We start from the raw sequence: 18,763 nt of genomic DNA on the forward strand, positions 1-18,763 counted from the left end.
ATATATATCACGCCCACAGTGCTGACTTTTGATATGATGATGATGATAATAATATAATAATAATAATAATAATAATAATAATAATAATAATAATCTTCAGGAATGAATTTGCTTGATAATACACGCAAACCAAATCACTTCATTCCATTGATCCATGTGCTTTCATTCCTCATTCATTCACCAGAAGAATATGGAAATAGCAAGTGTATGTGAATGAAATAATATAATTATTTATTTATGGACAGTGAACAGAGAAAGCAGAAAATATGGAAAATTTTAATTTTAAACTCACGGCCATTAAACCTGATCCTGAAATGTCAAAGATTAACATGTATATGACGTGATTTCATTCGGTTCTAATCCAGCCTTGGAGCTGACTGAGATACCTGGCAAGGTGACGACGATAGTTCCTGACTTACAAAATGAGGTAAGAGTTAGAAATTTCGTGTTTTCTTGGGAAACCATAAGGAATATAATATATATATATATATATATATATATATATATATATATGTGTGTGTGTGTGTGTGTGTGTGTGTGTGTGTGTGTGTGTGTGTGTGTGTACATTCATATATATATATATATATATATATATTATATATATATATATATATATATATATATATATATATATATGTATATACATATACAAAAATATAATATATGTATACAAATTTGACTGGTAAGAATGTTTTATTACAACAGAATTCCATCTAATAAAAGGAGCCCATAAAAACGCCAAAATATAGAAAGTAAGTACTATATATCAGAGACTGCTGCCTCTCTCTTTTCAGGTTGGTAATGACCTACCTGAAGAGAGAGACAGCAGTCTCTGAAATATAGTACTTACTTCCTATAATTCGGCGTTTTTATGGGCTCCTTTTATTAGGTACACATGTATATATACATATATTGCTTTATACATGAATTTCTGTCCCAAACGCACGAGAGTGTAATATATTTCCCAAATAACAAGCCACAAAAATCATTCCATATCGTATCCACTAGAAGTCTTACACTTCCCAAACAGACACAAGGCACTATACACACCCCATGTCTATCTCTGTCCTTTTTTCAGGAAGGTGAATTCCTCTGGGATGACACAACTCAAGGTCTGGTCCTCGGTTCCTTCTCCTACGGCTACGCACTGACGCAGGTAGCTGTATAAATACCACAGGGATCTGTCTGTGGTTCATTCATACCGGTACCTCCTTAGACCTATTTATGTTATGGCTACTTGGTGAAGTATTCTAATCATTCCGATATCTGTTCGTAATTATTCTTGCTATGGCAGGGGGACTAGCCTTTTACTAAAAGGTAAGACTGCAAGGCTGCAGTTTCCACAGTTATTGGCAGCGGGACTAGCCTTTAACTAAAAAAGGAAGACTCCAAGGCAGTAGCTGTCCTTTTAGTCGCCTTTTAAGACACGCAGGACCTACGGTGGTAGCGTTCTTACATCCCTATCACAGGGTGGTTTCTCGATTTCTGTACTGTGAGACGAATATCCCTGTTGCCACGTACTGATCTCAGTCACTTACAGGTCCTTGGAGGTCGCTTGGCGGAGCTGTACGGAGCCAGGATGGTCTATGGCGTTTGCATCCTGGGTGGTGGAATTTTTGCTCTTCTCTCTCCTGTCATGGCGAGGTGGCATTATGGGGCTTTGATCGCTCTTCGTATAATCCACGGAATGTTTCAGGTATCGTTTGTGCTATGAAAATGAGGCTGGTTAATACTATTTTTACTCCATTTACTCTATCTCAGAATCTGAAGCTGGCTCAAGATCTTTGTTTTGGCTTATTAGAAAATTTGTACTTTTTCCTCATTCGAAGTTCCATTAATGAACAATGACATAGACTCAAATATTTTGCTAACTTGGACGCGATGCAAATTGATTTTCGTTATCATCCAGTATAACTTTTAATGGCCCAAAGTGACTTATTCACTCCAAAATTCAAATTTCATAGCAGCTAAGAAATGAAAGAATCAATCGCTTTTCACAGGGAGTCTCTTGGCCCTGCATGCATGCTTGCATCACGCGCTGGATTCCTCCGATCGAGAGACCGAGGTTTGTCGCCATTGTTTATCTTGGTAAGTCCGTTACCCAACGCTCTTAGACTGTTTTATCCACACCCCTAACCCCTGTAAAACCCCCCCACCTCCAAAGGCACCCCTATTTTTCCGGAAAACTTCGTTTCCCAAAGTTTCCATCGACCCTTTTTAGATATTGAAAAAGTTTTGGTGTTTCTAAACTCCACCACCTGTATTCTGTCTTTATCGAGAAAACTTAAAATATAGATATTTACTGTCATATTAAGTCTTTTTTTTTTATTCTCTAAATATTTTGTTCTTTTATACATATTCCAGCACCTTCTTTTTTTAAATGTTTTTGTACTCTCAAATTCCACTTGTAAGCTGCCTTTGTCAAGATGATTGAAAATATGATACTGTCTGTCATATCAAGCCTTTTTTTGATAATTTTTCACATTGAAGACAATTTTCTCTTCACGATTTTTACTTTAGTAAGACCCACTTATACAGGCACTTTATTTTTTCTGACATTACCCAAAAATACACCACGATCTCCCTGGTAAAGCAAGCTCAGTTTCTGAAAAAAATTCATTTGTTTCTCCTTCAAAAAAATAAAAATGAAAAAAAAGAGCATTTCGTAATTCTGACTAATGATGAGTTTCACAATATGTATTCGAACTGCACCTAATGTCAAAGATTATTATTATTATTATTATTATTATTATTATTATTATTATTATTATTATTATTATTATTATTATTATTATTATTATTATTATTAACCAAACAAAAACTTCTTTGTTTTCTTCTGGGGATTGAAAAAGAAACCCACAAAATCACTGTGTAGCTTGTTTACTTCTAAGTATTTACATTTAATTTTACTCCACACTCGAGTACTTTCAGGCCCTATCTGTGGCCCATTTTCAAGAGATGTTTGGGATGTCAGCCTCGGTCAAGGCCCAGCAGTCTTGACCCAGGCTGACATTCCAAACATCTCTTGAAAATGGGCCACAGATGGGGCCTGAAAGTACTCGAGTGTGGGGTAAAATTAAATGTAAATACTTAGAAGTAAACAAGCTACACAGTGATTTTGTGGGTTTCTTTTTCAATTATCATTATTATTATTATTATTATTATTATTATTATTATTATTATTATTATTATTATTATTATTATTATTATTATTATTATTACTAATCAACTTTTGTAAAAGTAGAAAGAAAGTGGAAGGGTGACAAACAAACAAAATTAAATCAAATCGTCCAAAGATGATCGTAAACAAGTGCATTTAAACAGCAACAAAGAAATGTCTAAATCTGACCCCCCAAAAGAATGACAAGTGCATCAAGTTATTATAAGAATTCACGACAAAAAATAGATAAAACTCCTTATTGTCTCATCTGTTTCTTGTCAACAGATTATGAAGAGTTCATATGCAAGATGGGCATTTTTTTTATAAAAAAATATGTTACTGAGAGAAGGGATCAATTTCGCAAGATGATTCTATTTTTAGTGTTGATTTCATTCGTCGTTCATTCCCTGCAGTGGCGGAATCCCAATTTGCACTTTATTTTCTAGTGTGTTGGGGGGGGGGGGGGCGTTTCATCCATAGGACGGTTGTGACATTCTATGCTCTAATTGCCCTACATTGAAGCAACATTGCTTTCTATGAAATGGAAGAGTGATTTGAGCGTTCTGTATCAAGGATTCTGCAAAAGTATTCGTTGTTCCATTTAAGGAATTCCTTCCCCTTTATACTTTGCCGATTATAAATGTCTCGAAGATTTCTCCCGGAAATGTTTTCTGCAGTGGACGATAATTTGCTGTACTCGAGGAATCAATCGAAAAGATTCTGGAAATCTTAGTTCTCTCGGTCTCTCTGACAACAAGATTGTGAGAAAGATGGAAGCAGTTGAATGGAGTTTTCCTGGAAACACTTCCTGGTAACACTTGCTGGAAACCCCTGCTGGAAACGCTTGCTGGGAAACGTTTGTTGGAAACACATGCTAGAAATCATTTGCTGGAATTACTTGCTGGAAACACCTGCTAAAAATCATTTGCTGGAAATACTTGCTGGAAACACCTGCTAAAAATCATATGCTAGAAATACTTACTGGAAACACTTGCTAGATATATCTACTGAAAAACTTGCTGGTAAACTTGCTGAAAACACTTGCTAGAAATCATTCGCTGAAAAAAACTTTCTGGATACACCTTCTAAAAATCATTTGCTGGAAATACTTGCTGGAAACACTTACTTGAAAACATTTGCTGGAAACACTTACTTGAAAACACTTGCTGGAAACACTTGCTGGATATATCTACTGGAAAAACTTGCTGGAAACATTTGCTGAAAATGCTGCTGGAAACACTTTCTGGATATATCTACTGGAAATCTTGCTGGTACCACCTGCTGGAAATACTTGCTGGAAACTCTTGCTGAAAAACACTTACTGGAAAACACTTGCTGGAAACACTGGTAAAACACTTGCTGAAAACGCTGCTGGAAACACTTGCTGGAAATATCTACTGACAAAGCTTACTGAAAACACCTGCTGGAAACACTTGCTGAAAAACATCTGCTAGAAATACTTGCTGAAAAACACTTGCTGGAAAACTAGCTGGAAACACTCACTGGAAAACACCTGCTGGAAACACTTGCTGGAAACAGTTGCTGGAAAGCTAGCTAGAAACACTCGCTGGAAAACACTTTCTAGAATCACATGCTGGAAACACCTGCTGGAAAACCTTGCTGGAAAACGTTTGCTGGAAAGCACTTGCTGGGGACACTTTTGGTGGTTGCATACTGAAAGTTTCTTACGCAATATTCCTGCAATGCTACAAAAATAAAGTATTTACGAGAAAAAAAATATTAAGAAAAAATCGTCATTTTCCAGGAATATCCTATAAAACCATTCCAGATCTTTTTTCATTTTTACCAGCCAGAGAGAGGAGACCCTACAAAAGGATTCTAGCAAGTGTCATCACAGTCCATTCGACTGTTCTCGAGAAATTTTGTCAAAAATAAAAGCCGTTGGTGCTTCGGTGGACATATACGGTCTTGGCTCTTCATTAATTTTAACTTCAGTCATTTTCCACAGTTTGAATAATCAAGAATGCAAACAAACAATGATTTCGCCGCTGCTGTGTGCTGACGGAATTCCATTCTTAATGGAATTGTTATTCGAATTTCTTTCAACTATACTGTTAATTCACCTTTGTGTTATATTTATTGTGATATTTCTTATCCTGCAGAAGCCTACTTGATAATAATAATAATAATAATAATAATAATAATAATAATAATAATAATAATAATAATAATAATAATAATAAATAATAAAGTCTTTCCATATCCACCTGTCTGTTCATCACAAAAACTAGAACACATTTCTACACATGATCACGAGCGCCCAAAATGCCCTGGAACAATATGACTCATTAACCGATCTCTCTCTCTCTCTCTCTCTCTCTCTCTCTCTCCAGCTGCCACTTTGAGCTCAGCCATGACAATGCCCCTGTGTGGGGTCATTATCGACAACCACGGATGGGCGTCCCAGTTCTACGTCATGGGCGCCCTCTCCCTCCTGTGGTGCTGCGTCTGGTTCAACTTTATGCATAACTCCCCCGAGGAGCATCCCAGGTGCGGAGGAGAACTTGGGTTCCTTGGCTGGTCTTCGAAATCATCTCCTCTCTCAGCTTTAAAACTGATGACGACGCATTTGAAGATTAAGCTGTTGTTCATAAACGAATCATTAAATTAAATAAACAGATACATATCTAATTTGAGTTAAGTTATCTGTAAAGTTTGATATAGTCATTTAATTATTCGCTTAATTAGATTGTTTACTTATTAAAGTATTTATTTGTATTTATTTGGCATTTTCTAAAACAGTTTCAGGATCATTAAGTCATAATTCAGTGAGGCCACAGTTGGAAAAGGGGACACATGTCCCAAAACTGGTTATGATAACTATATATTATTCATTCTTCATTATCACCAAACTTCCTAGTAGACCAAACTTGCACCTATATATTATTTATTCTTCATTATCAACAAACTTCCTAGTAGACCAAACCTACCACACTTCATGAATCTCTGCTTAGCCAGTTTCTAAAAAAAAAGAGAGACGAACGTAGTCGGAAAAAATCTTTTAAAACACCAAAGAAGAACGATTATTAACCAAACTTCTAATTTGATCCGCGACAGAATCAGCGTCCGAGAACTGCAGTACATAAGAACAGCCCTGAAGGAAAGTGGCACGAAGAGCAGCGCTTCCAGGAGGGTCCCCTGGAAGGAGATCTTCTCCAGCCTTCCAGTGTGGGCCATCTTTGCCGGCTGCACTGGAAACGGCTGGGGCATCTCTCTCCTCTTCGCTCAGCTTCCGACCTACATGAAGAACGTCTTGGGATTCTCCATCAGGGATGTGGGGGTGGTGTCATTCTCTTCACAGCTTCTCATGTTCTTTTCCCAGTTAAAGCTATAGAAGATTCACATCAACATTGGATTTGATGTCTAGGACCGTCCCTTACGACGCTTCTGATTGGCTGTTGATAAGCCAATCTTACGCCTGGAAACTCTCAGTCTCTTGAGAGAGTTCATTTGGGCAGGATCTATGGTCCACGTCCCCCGAGGAATACTACCCATGTGAACTCTCGAGAGAGACTGAGAGTTTCCAGTCATGTGATTGGCTTATTAACAGCCAACGAGGAGCGTCGGAAGGGACTGGCTTAGACATCAAATGCACGATTGATGTGAATCTCCTATAGCTCATGTGTTCTTTTGCGCAATGTTATCATTTATTGCAAAACCAAGAATGAAAATTGTTTTAATTGTGGACCTTCCTCCTAAACAACATTGTTGTCCCTGTAATTGGGAATATTTCCTTTGTTCCCGCCACGATTGGCCAGTTGATTTAGCTTTAGCCATCTTTATGACATCATGAGCCCTTGCTCAAAAAACAGCCTGTAAGTGGTGTAAGATATTTGAGGTACTACATGTCCGGTGTAGGCCTATACACTTGGTCCGGGCAACCAAGATGATAAATATCACAAACTTATGACTTATTGCAGAAATACTAGAGATATACCCTATTCTCTCATCATTTCCAGAACGGAACTTTATCCGCAGCTCCCTTCCTCTGTCGCTACATAGGGGGCATCTTCTGGAGTTCTTTCTCCAGCTGGCTGATCTCTCGAAATTACCTCTCCGTCACGAATTCCAGAAGGATTTTTGGTGTACTAGGTAAGACATCACTATGCAGTTCACCGTGGACAAATTACACAATGAATTCACTATCATAACACAGTTCTTACTTATATTATGACACTTTAGCTAGGGGCATCCACTAACGAACTCAGCTGGTTGTGCCTGGACTTCACAGTGTGTGGCCCTGAGTTCAAAACCCCTCTCGCTACCTGATTGTATTTCACTGACAACGTGAACCTTGCTATCCTTAGCAACCCTTTCCTGGCGCTCTCTTGATCTTGCATGGGTGGACTGGGGCCTTGAGTGACAATCACATGCGTATATATTCAATCTCTATGGTACTGAGCGACTGTACAATCGTATAGCCCTTACCTCTATACACAGTGAGTGATTTTGAAGCTGTAAACCTTGAAACTTATCTTAAGTGACCATAGGACGAATGTAATTAAGCGTGTTGTGGTGGTTACTATAGTAGATTCACATCAACCGTGCAATTGATGTCTATACTAGTCCCTTACGACGCTCCTGATTGGCTGTTGATAAGCCAATACAGGGCTGGAATCTCCCAGTCTCTCTCGAGAGTTCACATAGGCAGGATGTAGTATGTTCCATCTCTCCTGAGGGGTATACGTCTTTCAGGAAGGGTGGAACATACATCCTGCCTACGTGAACTTACTCGAGAGATTGAGAGTTTCCAGCCCTGTGATTGGCTTATCAACAGCCAATCAGGAGCGTCGTAAGGGAAAGGCCGAGACATCAAATACATGGTTGATGTGAATCTAGTGTAGAAACCAATATAAGCCCCTTTGTGGTCTGGCTCTCTTGCGTCATAAAAAAAGGAATGAAAGAAATTTCTCTCTGTCTCCCATACCCCCATATGAGGCCCTTGGAAAGTAGAAGCAATTTTAGCTTGATAGTCGGTAATTGCCTAGAATAGTGTATTCAGGGATACATGAAAATTAGAACATAAGCCCGTTAAGCTTTCTGAAAATGCAAGTATAAGTATGCATACAGATCCTTCAAGAACTATGCAAGGACTTGCAATGGGAGTCATGTCTTAAGTAAGTGGTTTCCCCCAAGAACCAACCGTACATACTCTGGTACAGAGGAAGGTTTAACCAGGAAATGGCCATCAACAAGAAATGAAACAGTGTTACTAAATATTCGTCCTGAGAAAATCCTGAGTGTATAAGCTGCGTTTGGAGGACTGTTGAGACACTCAAATAATAATAATAATAATAATAATAATAATAATAATAATAATAATAATAATAATAATAATAATAATAGTAACAGGAACACTAGGCACGATTCCTGAAAAGAAACCTGAAACTAGATGCCGAATCAGGGCCAGGACTCATGCAGGAGAGTGTGCTACTAGAAACAGCGCACCTAGAGAGAAAATTGATGGACTCCTAAGGAGGCAGGGTGTAACCCGGAACCCCAGACTATAAATACCACCCAGTCGAATAGGATGACTGAGATAGACAATAATAAAATAATAATAATAATAATAATAATAATAATAATAATAATAATAATAATAATAATAATAATAATAATAATAATGGATAAACAAATCCACAGTTATGTAAATATACATATATTCAAATTTAAAACTAAGGATAGCTTTCGGGAATCTGTTCGGTTCCCCTTATTAATCTGATTGATAATGGGGAACCGAACAGATTCCCGAAAATTATCCTTTAAATTTTAAATTTAAATATATGTACATTTACATAACTGTGAATTTGTTTCTCCATTTCAAGACTCGTGGTACTATAAGGATATAATAATAATAATAATATAATAATAATAATAATAATAATAATAATAATAATAATATAATAATAATAATAATAATAATAATAATAATAGGAAGAAGAAGAATAACAATAACAAAAAATTCAGGATTATTTCCATTACTGATTAATATGAAAATCATAAAACTATATTTCAATAATAATATAATAATAATAATAATAATAATAATAATAATAATAATAATAATAATAATAGGAAGAAGAAGAATAATAATAATAACAGAAAATTCACGATTACTCCACTTACATAAAACTCCATTTCAAGACTTCAAAAAAGACTCATGAAATCGTCTTCATATCTTTCCGCAGCTCTCTGGGGACCTGGAATTATGATCCTGGGAGTGTCCTTCGCTGGATGCGACGCCACAACAGCCATAACCTTGCTCTGCTTGGCTCTCTTCTGCAACGGCGCCAACACGACAAGCATCTTGGTCAATCACACGGACATTGCTCCAAACTTTGCTGGTAAAAAAAAAGATAAAGAACTTCTCACTGCTATTCATAAAGTTTTATTCCGGAGTTTGAACGCATTTGTTTTTTCTGTCCTCACATATTTGGTTACGAAATCTTACCTCTTATTTTTTTTATTGAGATTTTATTCTTGTTGTAGGTTTATGGGGGAAAAAATCCTATCTTCTATTTATAAAAATTTATTCCCGAGTTTGAACGTATTTGCTTTTTCTGTCCTCATATATTTGGTTATGAAATCTTGCCTCTTATTTTTTTCATTGAGAGGCTTATTCATGTCGTGGGTTTATGGAATTTCGTCTGGTGGTTTTGCTAGTTATTTTCTTAATTATTATTTATTATTTTGACATGGGATTCTTGTACTTTTTTAATGTTTTTAGGAGTAAATACTTCCATAGGCCCCTTACGTGTTCAAGCCTATTAATGGTAATAATATTCAAAGGGGTCCACAATAATAAAAATGCTAAAAGTTCGTGTATAATTTATAAACACTACATAAAAACTTTCGAACCCTTCTCTTGGTTCGAAAGCATCTAAATAGTGTTTATCAATTATATACGAAATTTTAGCATTTCTATTATTGTGGACCCCTTAAAAAATTGTATAAACTTTCGTGATGCAGAGTTTTTCCCAACAAATGGTAATAATAATCTAATAATTAGAAGGAAAGTATAAGTTTAATCCACTCTCGTGTTTTCGAAATGAATGTAGAATTAAGAAACTTGATCTTAAGACGAGAATGTGTCGAACCCATTTTTTCTTAAGTAATGATCAACTTCGAGCCGACAAATGGTAATAATAATCTTACAATTACAAGGAAAGTGTAAGTTCAATCCACTCTCTTTTTTTCCAAAGGAATGTAGAATTAATAAACTTGATCTTCAGACAAGAATATGTCGAGTCCATTTTTTCAAATAATGATCAGCTTCCAGCTTAAATGTAAAAAAAAAGTATCGCTTGAGGAATTAATCTTATTATTATCACAGATAACAAACCCAGATCAAAATGATATTCCGTTTTTCTATTTAAGGAAACTTGCATGATTTATGGAAAATTGAAGAGAACAAGACATAATTAATGTAAATTTGCGTAAAATATGAAGATACAAAGCATATTCATTATATACATATTAATTCAATATATTACTATTTAAATTCAAAACAATCATGATGAATTTGAACAAGAGAAGGAAGCCAATCATGAGTTGCAGTGATCAGGTAATTTATGCAGAAACCCTGATCATAATAGTTATCAAACTCGCATTATGCAAATATTACCAATAGGTTGATAAAACATTTTCATTACTCTTCATTCCAGGAACTCTCTTAGGGTTAGACAACACCCTGGGATCGATCATAGCTTTTATTGTGCCGATCGTCACGGGAGTGATGACGGAAGGACAGGTAAGATCTTTGTTGCATTGCATTTGCGCGAATTCCAATGAAAACTGCTCGTAAATAAGTATTACATTTCCCTTTCATCTGCTTACGAGTGAATTCTTTAAAGGGTTGTTGATGTCAAATGTGGATAAATGAAAAAAAAAACTTTTTAGTATTTTTTTTTCCGGTGACTTCCCTTGTAACGACGAGAAAGGGAATTTCATTATGATATGTTTATCACGCAAAGTTAAACAGTGCCTTTTCTTATTAGTTTTAGTCCCGCTCACTGTAGGGGTTAAGGGTGGGGAGGACCTGGCGATAGGTATTTTTACAATTATTTTCTGATATATATTAGTTTTTTGCTGCAGAGATTTTTCAAATATTTATTTCAGTATCGTTTTCAATTACCTGAAGTGTTGCAAAGACTCAGTAATGTATCAATCCAACGTCTGTCTTTTTTTCTTATTTTAGCTCTCAATTGGTACGTCGATCATCCACCCTCTAGTCATCAAATACACCGAATTGCAGCCCTCTAGCCTCGGTAGTTTTTATTTTCATTTCAGGTTAAAGTGAGTCATGTTCGTGCGTTTGAAAACTCGATAGCCCAGAATAAGACCTCTGCGCATTCCTTACTTGATTTTCTTATGATACTAATCGTGAATAACAATTTACACTCACACTTACATTTTCCAGGAATCTATGGAAGCCTGGCAGAGAGTCTTCTGGATCTGCGTCCCAATATACTTCATCACGGCCATCTTCTACCTGTTCCTCGTCACGGGAGAGGTCCAGCCTTGGAATGACGTCGAGTTTGTGAGAGTATCTCCCTCCTCGTCTTCCAGTGCTTCTTCTGCCTCGAAGAGGCAAAAACCTCAGGACGTCGAGAGCTCCATTTCGGAGGAAGAGAAGGCGCCGATGAAAAGTTCCGAGTGATGAGAAAGTATCCAAATTGTTTCATGATTTTATGATGGCAGGGCAAGGTTCCAGGAAAAAAAAAAATAAAAAAAAAAAAAAGAGGCGTCGCTGCTGACTTATTCCGTTATGAAGGAAGTTACGTGTATAAAAAAAAAAGTATGATGTGAAGAGAGGAACGAGGAATTTCAAAATTTCGAAAATGGAAGATAAAAATGCCAATGTTAAAGATTTTTCCATTTTGAGCAGAATTATGAACATAAAAGCCAAAAACCCCATTGTGAAAGCCTTCCCCTTTTAATTCATTCTTCCTGGTGCCTTTATGCTTTTAAACAAAAAGAAAATAGATTAATTTGGAACGAAAATTTACACTAAGTAAATTCACATTCATAGTAAAACAGTAATGTATTCAAATTGATTTAAATACATAAAAGACAACCTCTTTTTTTTTTAAACAAGCGAGTATAAATAAAATAATTAACTAATTTGCATATCAAAGTCAGGGAAAAAGTACAACGCTCTTTACAATGAGAGACAATGGAAAAAATATAATTCATAACATATGATAATCTCATCATTTCCACGAGGTGAATTTCTCATTTTTTCGTGCTATAGTATGCACATAATGCACATAAAAATGAAATAAACCGCTGTTATATCCATCTTCTTTTGTGTCACAAATGACATCTGAAAAGTGAGACTTTGTCAATCTAGGTCTATCCTGTCGTAGGTTTTAGATTTGCATTCTTGCTATTCATTAAGAGGCTATCGTATTGATCAGGAATGCTCGTTCATCTGGTAAGTGTAACAGATATACTATTGTCTCTCTCTCTCTATGCTTCTTTACACACACACACACACACAACACACACACACACACACACACACACACATATATATATATATATATATATATATATATATATATATATATACATAAGTGTGTGTGTATGTATGCAAGCATGTATGTATATGTACATATACATGCACATATATATGTGTGTGTGTTGCAGATAATACCAACTGTACGAGTGTAAACCAAAAAGAGTCAATGAGTTTTTTTATTCACAAGAGCACAGACCCTTTTGCATGTACACGCAATGTAAAAAATATGAATTGCAATCCAACCAACCACCGCCCCCCCCCCCCCCACCCAAACCTCCGCTCTCTCCCCCACCCCCCCCCCCCCACACCCATATTCCGTCCGTAAGGAATAATAAAAAACAAAAAAACTGAATGTCGATCAATGCATCCTATTCAAACGCGAGGTAACACAACCTGCATTTATTTATTCGTGTCTAGTTTTTACCTATTTATTGATTCAATTGAATATCGCCGGGAATCGGAATGGATCGCGTTTTCTAATTTTGGAAACTTCGTTTGCTATAGTTTTTGGAACCTCGCCAAACCTCGCAATTGGAAATATATATGGAAGCCGTATTGACTCTTACTAATATATAATGCAAATTTTTTGGGTCACACTTAATTTTCCCCATTGTTTGGAACGATAGCGTGAAATCTGAGATCTTTCCGAGTTTGTAATTCAATTAATGGGCTTTTAGATCAAATGTATTATGGCAACGGCTTCTCGTTAAAACGTCAAAAGAAATGCAAATGAATGCGAATCCATAAACTGAAATTAATGTATACGGTTATATAATTTATTATATATAAGCCGTAATGCATATAATATATTAATATATATATTATAACTTAATATATAATATTATATAATCATATATCTACATACATATATTTATATATATTATATGTAATATTATATATATATACATATATTATATATACATGTATATATACATACATATATATATATATATATTATATATATATATATATATATATATATATACTATTATTTATATTTATATATATATATTTATATATATATATATCATATCATATCATATCATATATCATATCATATCATATAATCATGTCATGTAACATCTATAACCGTATGCATTAATTTCAGTTTATGGATTCGCATTCATTTGCATTTTTTTTGACGTTTTAACGAGAAGCCGTTGCCATAATACATTTGATCTAAACGCCTATAATTAAAGTTATCATATATATATATATATATATATATATATATATATATACATAATTATATACAGATATACACTATGTATGTGTGTGTGCTGTGTCTGTGTCTGTCTGTCTGTAAGTATATCATATCCTTCTCCCATTTGAGCAGAGCGGTAGCAAAGTATTCTTTAGAAGACAGTGAGGTAGTGCCAGAGAGAGAGAGAGAGAGAGAGAGAGAGAGAGGAGAGAGACTAGACATCCCAGCAATGTAATAAGCAAGGCGATGCCGCAGGCCACAATTTCATTGCCTCAAGTTGCTTACAAGTCTATGAAAAGGTGTACTACTCCTTGGCCAAGACTTGCATTACTGTCTTACATTACTTTTCTCCCTCTTGTTGCTAGATTTACTAATTTACTTACTTTCTGGCGAAAGAGTAATCAGATCTGAATAAGGTTGCTTCTTCGGCATGATGTTTGCATAATAACAGTACTAATACTTAGGAAGCAGACCCTCTCCCTGAGAAGGAATCTGGAAAAACTAGAGGACGAAGTAGCTCCAGGATTCATGCAGAGGAGTGTGCTCCTAGAAACAGCATACATAGTAAGAAAAGTGATGGACTCCTCCTAAGGAGGCAGGATGCAACCCGGAATCCCCCAATACTATGAATATCACCCTGTCGAATTTGAGAACTGTGATAGACCAATAAAAAATTATAATAATAATGGTGAAGAAATCCACAAAGGTGTAGGCGTAAATGTACATTAAAAATATATAAACAAAACCAGAGCTTTCGACAACCAACCCGAGTCTTCAATTTGAAAGCTACATATTTCTTTCAATACATATCAATACTTCCACTGTTGTGGCTTCTTCACAAAATGATTCATACCATTATGAGATTTTTATGCATAATAATAATAATAATAATATATCATCGAGTAATACAACAGCAAGTCTAGTGTTTTTTTCATAATATGAATTTTTATCTTATGTGATATTCTTTCCTACTATTGATAACGAAACCAAAAATGTATCAAATTAGAACATGAGTGATACTTGTTTTATTTTTATAAAGAAACATTTTTTTTATGCTTCAATAATGCTTTGTTTTTCTTTGTAAAATATATGCATCGTGCTTCATCAATTTGCAAGGCCCTTTGAAATATTACGTACATAGTGCTTCTTAATTCATAAAGAATTATTGTTTGAGAGAAGCATTTGTCACAGAGAGAGAGAGAGAGAGAGAGAGAGAGAGAGAGAAGAGAGAGAGAGCGTACTGCGTACTTATAACTAACAAAATCTTTGATCTTGTCACAAATACTTCTTAAAGAGACAAAAACTGAATAAAATTAAACACAAAAGAGAGAGAGAGAGAGACAGAAAGACAGAGAGAGACAGAGATACAGAGAGAGAGAGAGAGACGTAGTACTTTCAACTACCAAGACACTGACCTTTCACTGGAAGCTTCTCCAGGAAAAGAACTAAAACAAAACAGGACAAAACGAAAAAGCTCTTCCAGGAAGGTTCCAGGACCTTCATGAGACCGGTCTCAGCCCTCGTGAGCTGGATTAAGCCTCTTCTGCGGGTGACGTCACAGAGTCAGAGGTTTCTCGAGAAGGAAAAACTCTCTCTCTCTCTCTCTCTCTCTCGTCTGGAAAACTCTTGGGTTTTCATCTCATTTCCGTGATAATACCTTCATTTGTGATTGAGTTTTAGAATCCTCTCAGCTTACTTTCTTCATTTGTCGAGGCGTTCTTTTTACAAAGAACTGTATATATATATTTCTCATTTACAGATCATAGCTTTTCCTGCAAGGCATTTCAAGTTTGATCTTTTTTGAAGGTTACACGATTTAGTCCAGATACAACTATTCTAATCGTTTTGTGTGTGTATATATATATATATATATATATATATATATATATATATATATATATATATATATATATATATATATATATATGCACACACACATTTATGCATATCTACTATTATTATATGATGGTACTTATGTAACGCATATATCTTCTTTGTGACTATAAAATGTTAGAAAAGAGTTTTGCAACATTTCCAGATGCCTTATTTAGCTTAGAGTTATAGGATGTCTAAAAACGTATGTTCAGATTTCGCATACATAATTTAAAGAGTATATAAAGTAGAATGAAAAAAGAGAATGATTAACTTTGTCCATTCAAGCTAGAAATTGTTTCCACAACTTCTCAACGCCTCGAGATAAGAGACCCCGAAGTCTTGGTTTTGTTTTCATAACCAGTCATAACGTCTGATAAGGAACTTCTGTTTCAACAAGTACGTGTCTTTGTTGAGCATACTACGTACATGACTGATTTCATACGTGTATGTCTTTGCCGAATAGCACATGAAAATTTCACGATTTCTCTGTAAAGTTATGTCATATTAGAAGCTTCTAGAAAGATTGCATCATGTTTCGCATGCCCAAAACCTTTTGTGTGAAATCCACTGTTTTCAGCTTCCATGCGAAAAGAAAGATTCTTTCAGACTTAGAACATCATAGCGTTTTAGATCTTCCCCCTCTCTCTCGCACGCCACCTTAGATTTCAAATTAACGTAAAGAGTTTAGTGTACGTAATTGTTGGTCACTCATATAAATTTCAGATTTTATATTTCTTAGAGTTATTTAGTATTATTCAGTGTTTTTTGTGGAATCTGAACAAACATTGTACAAGTGGGGAACGGCGCCTTTTCTTTTGTGAAATATTGTGAATTGGTGAAATTTTTTTGAACTAGCTGCAGTAGAAAGTAAATTGGTACCAAGGCAACGTGTTATATAAGTTTATTAGATGCACCTAATAGTTACAACGGTTTCATGAAACAAGTTTAAATTTTTACACATTGCAAATTTTTATCTTTTGTGTTTGTTCCATTTGAAGTGATTTTTTGTGCGTTTATCCATTTTCTTAATGAAATGATTATTGTGCATTTATCCATTTTCTTATTGAAGTGATTTTTTGTGCATTTATTCATTTTTTTATTGAAGTGTGTGTTTTTATTTTATATTCCATGTGATTAGTACTTTTTACAATTTTGGTATTTTCTATATTTTTCTATGATGTGTTTTCATTTGCATTCACAACTTGATTAACTTAGTTGTTGTCATTAATTAATCGTTGCACACGCAATTGAATTTACACTTGTGAATTAATTTGCATTTACTTAGAATTCTTTTCAAGTTTTAGTGTTGTTTGGCACTTGTGAATTATTTTCCAAATTTTAATTATTGCCTAACACTTTTGAATTTCGATTAGCTTAATCAATTTTCTTGAATTTTGTGATAAATTGATTTTGATTTAATTTTACTTAATTAATTCAAGAATTAAGTGAACTTTGCTTTGTTTTTAGATAACAGTAATTTTCTCTGATATTGTGAATTTCACTTATAATTTTAAGTTTAATAATAAATTTTTGTATTTAAAATTTTTATAAGCGTTTCTTTTTCACCAGTATATGTGTTTGATTATGCTTAGGTAGAAACATAGAGTGGTAATTGAGCTGTTTTCCTTCAATGTACTTGAAGTGAGTTAGAACCAGGGAAATACTTAGACTTCTGAAATCAGGGAAATCTTGGACTTTTAAAGTTGTTGATGGAGGCCCTATAATTAATTTGATTGCATATAAGATAGCCTCACACCTGTTTTGATTAACTTAGTCTGATTTTCTGCAATACTGGTAAGTTGTTTAAGGGATCACTGTTACCTTTAGAGTATTCAGTCTTATTTTACTTGTGATGAAGGTTCAGGTGTCTGCCTGTTGTGAGGTACTCATTTAATGATTGGTAAGTGAAGTAACCAGATACTTGGCATTTTGTCACGCTATATATATATGTCAGATGAAAAGAGGGGCAATGATTAATAATATGTTTAAAATGTCAATGTAATGTTAAGTGAAGTCACATATCACTTCTCGCTTGGAGGCAGGCTGAACTGTAGAGCCAACTTACATGGGAAAGGAATTTGAATACGCAAGCAGTTTAACCGAGAGATCACTCACCCGGTTGTGAGGCATGTACATTCGTTTGTACGGGTGTTACAGGCCTAATAGTCCAAGGCACTTGCGAAAGTCACATTCTTTTAGGTGAACGCCAAGAGGTGAAGTGTTACACACCGAGTGTCGGGAGACAAAGCCCCATCATGAAGGTGAGACATATTTTGTAAAAACTTAGAAAACCGTTACCTTTGAAAAAGAGAGAGAAGTGTGAAATACTCTCTTTACGTGAATACTTTGAAAAGAGTGATGTGTGTGACATGTCTTTTATGCCTCATCATCTTTATTGCAGATGGGTCCTATTCCATGGCTAATTTAGAGACGGAAATCTCTAACCTGACTAATACAATGTACTTATTGACAATATGGGCATGGGAGAGAATTCTTAGTCAGGAGGGTATAATATTAACTTACTGGTTACTTTATGGGCAGGTTTAGCTTTTATGCCATTATGACTTGTTAATCATTTTGTCCTATTTTATAACCAACAGCTTTGGGTAAAAATAGTATATTTTTGTACTTACGAGATCTTAATGGCCTAATGACATGATTGCAGACAGAGGGCACTACTGACTACAGGTAAGAGTTCCCAGTTTGTGTAGTTTAGTGAACAGGGGGGGTAGTAACAGTGGTGGCAGGCGGTTTAAGAGGCTTTTTATATATTTTATAAGCTGTAGGTACGCTCTGAAGAGACGGGTGACCAGTTAGAAATAGAGGGTCTTTTCTTATTTTGTAGGAAAAGGGGTTATTAATCATGTCACAGGCAACTCGAGGCTATTTTTGCTGATTCAATGTGTCCGACAGAGAGAAGCTGTTCGTGACAGCTCGTCTCTCAAGCTAAGTCAGTTTCAGCTCCTTGAGGTTCTGGAAT

The 18,763-nt window shown here is 35.2% G+C and overlaps 1 protein-coding gene across 2 annotated transcripts in view; it reads left to right on the top strand.

The window, feature by feature from the left end:
• LOC135203054 (sialin-like) overlaps window positions 1-12,268 on the top strand; it is a 24,289-nt gene extending 12,021 nt beyond the window's left edge. For both annotated transcript variants that reach the window (XM_064232649.1, XM_064232650.1), the window contains exons 4-13: window positions 366-427; window positions 1,079-1,156; window positions 1,541-1,696; window positions 2,001-2,088; window positions 5,515-5,671; window positions 6,239-6,455; window positions 7,141-7,273; window positions 9,370-9,525; window positions 10,846-10,931; window positions 11,601-12,268. In XM_064232649.1, the coding sequence (XP_064088719.1) occupies window positions 366-427; window positions 1,079-1,156; window positions 1,541-1,696; window positions 2,001-2,088; window positions 5,515-5,671; window positions 6,239-6,455; window positions 7,141-7,273; window positions 9,370-9,525; window positions 10,846-10,931; window positions 11,601-11,840 (1,373 nt within the window). In that variant the 3' untranslated portion in view covers window positions 11,841-12,268. The remainder of the gene's footprint in view (window positions 1-365; window positions 428-1,078; window positions 1,157-1,540; window positions 1,697-2,000; window positions 2,089-5,514; window positions 5,672-6,238; window positions 6,456-7,140; window positions 7,274-9,369; window positions 9,526-10,845; window positions 10,932-11,600) is intronic.
• The last annotated feature ends 6,495 nt before the right edge of the window (window positions 12,269-18,763 follow it).

This window comes from Macrobrachium nipponense, chromosome 33 (genome assembly GCF_015104395.2).
Source record: "Macrobrachium nipponense isolate FS-2020 chromosome 33, ASM1510439v2, whole genome shotgun sequence".
NCBI classification, from domain to species: Eukaryota; Metazoa; Arthropoda; class Malacostraca; order Decapoda; family Palaemonidae; genus Macrobrachium; species Macrobrachium nipponense.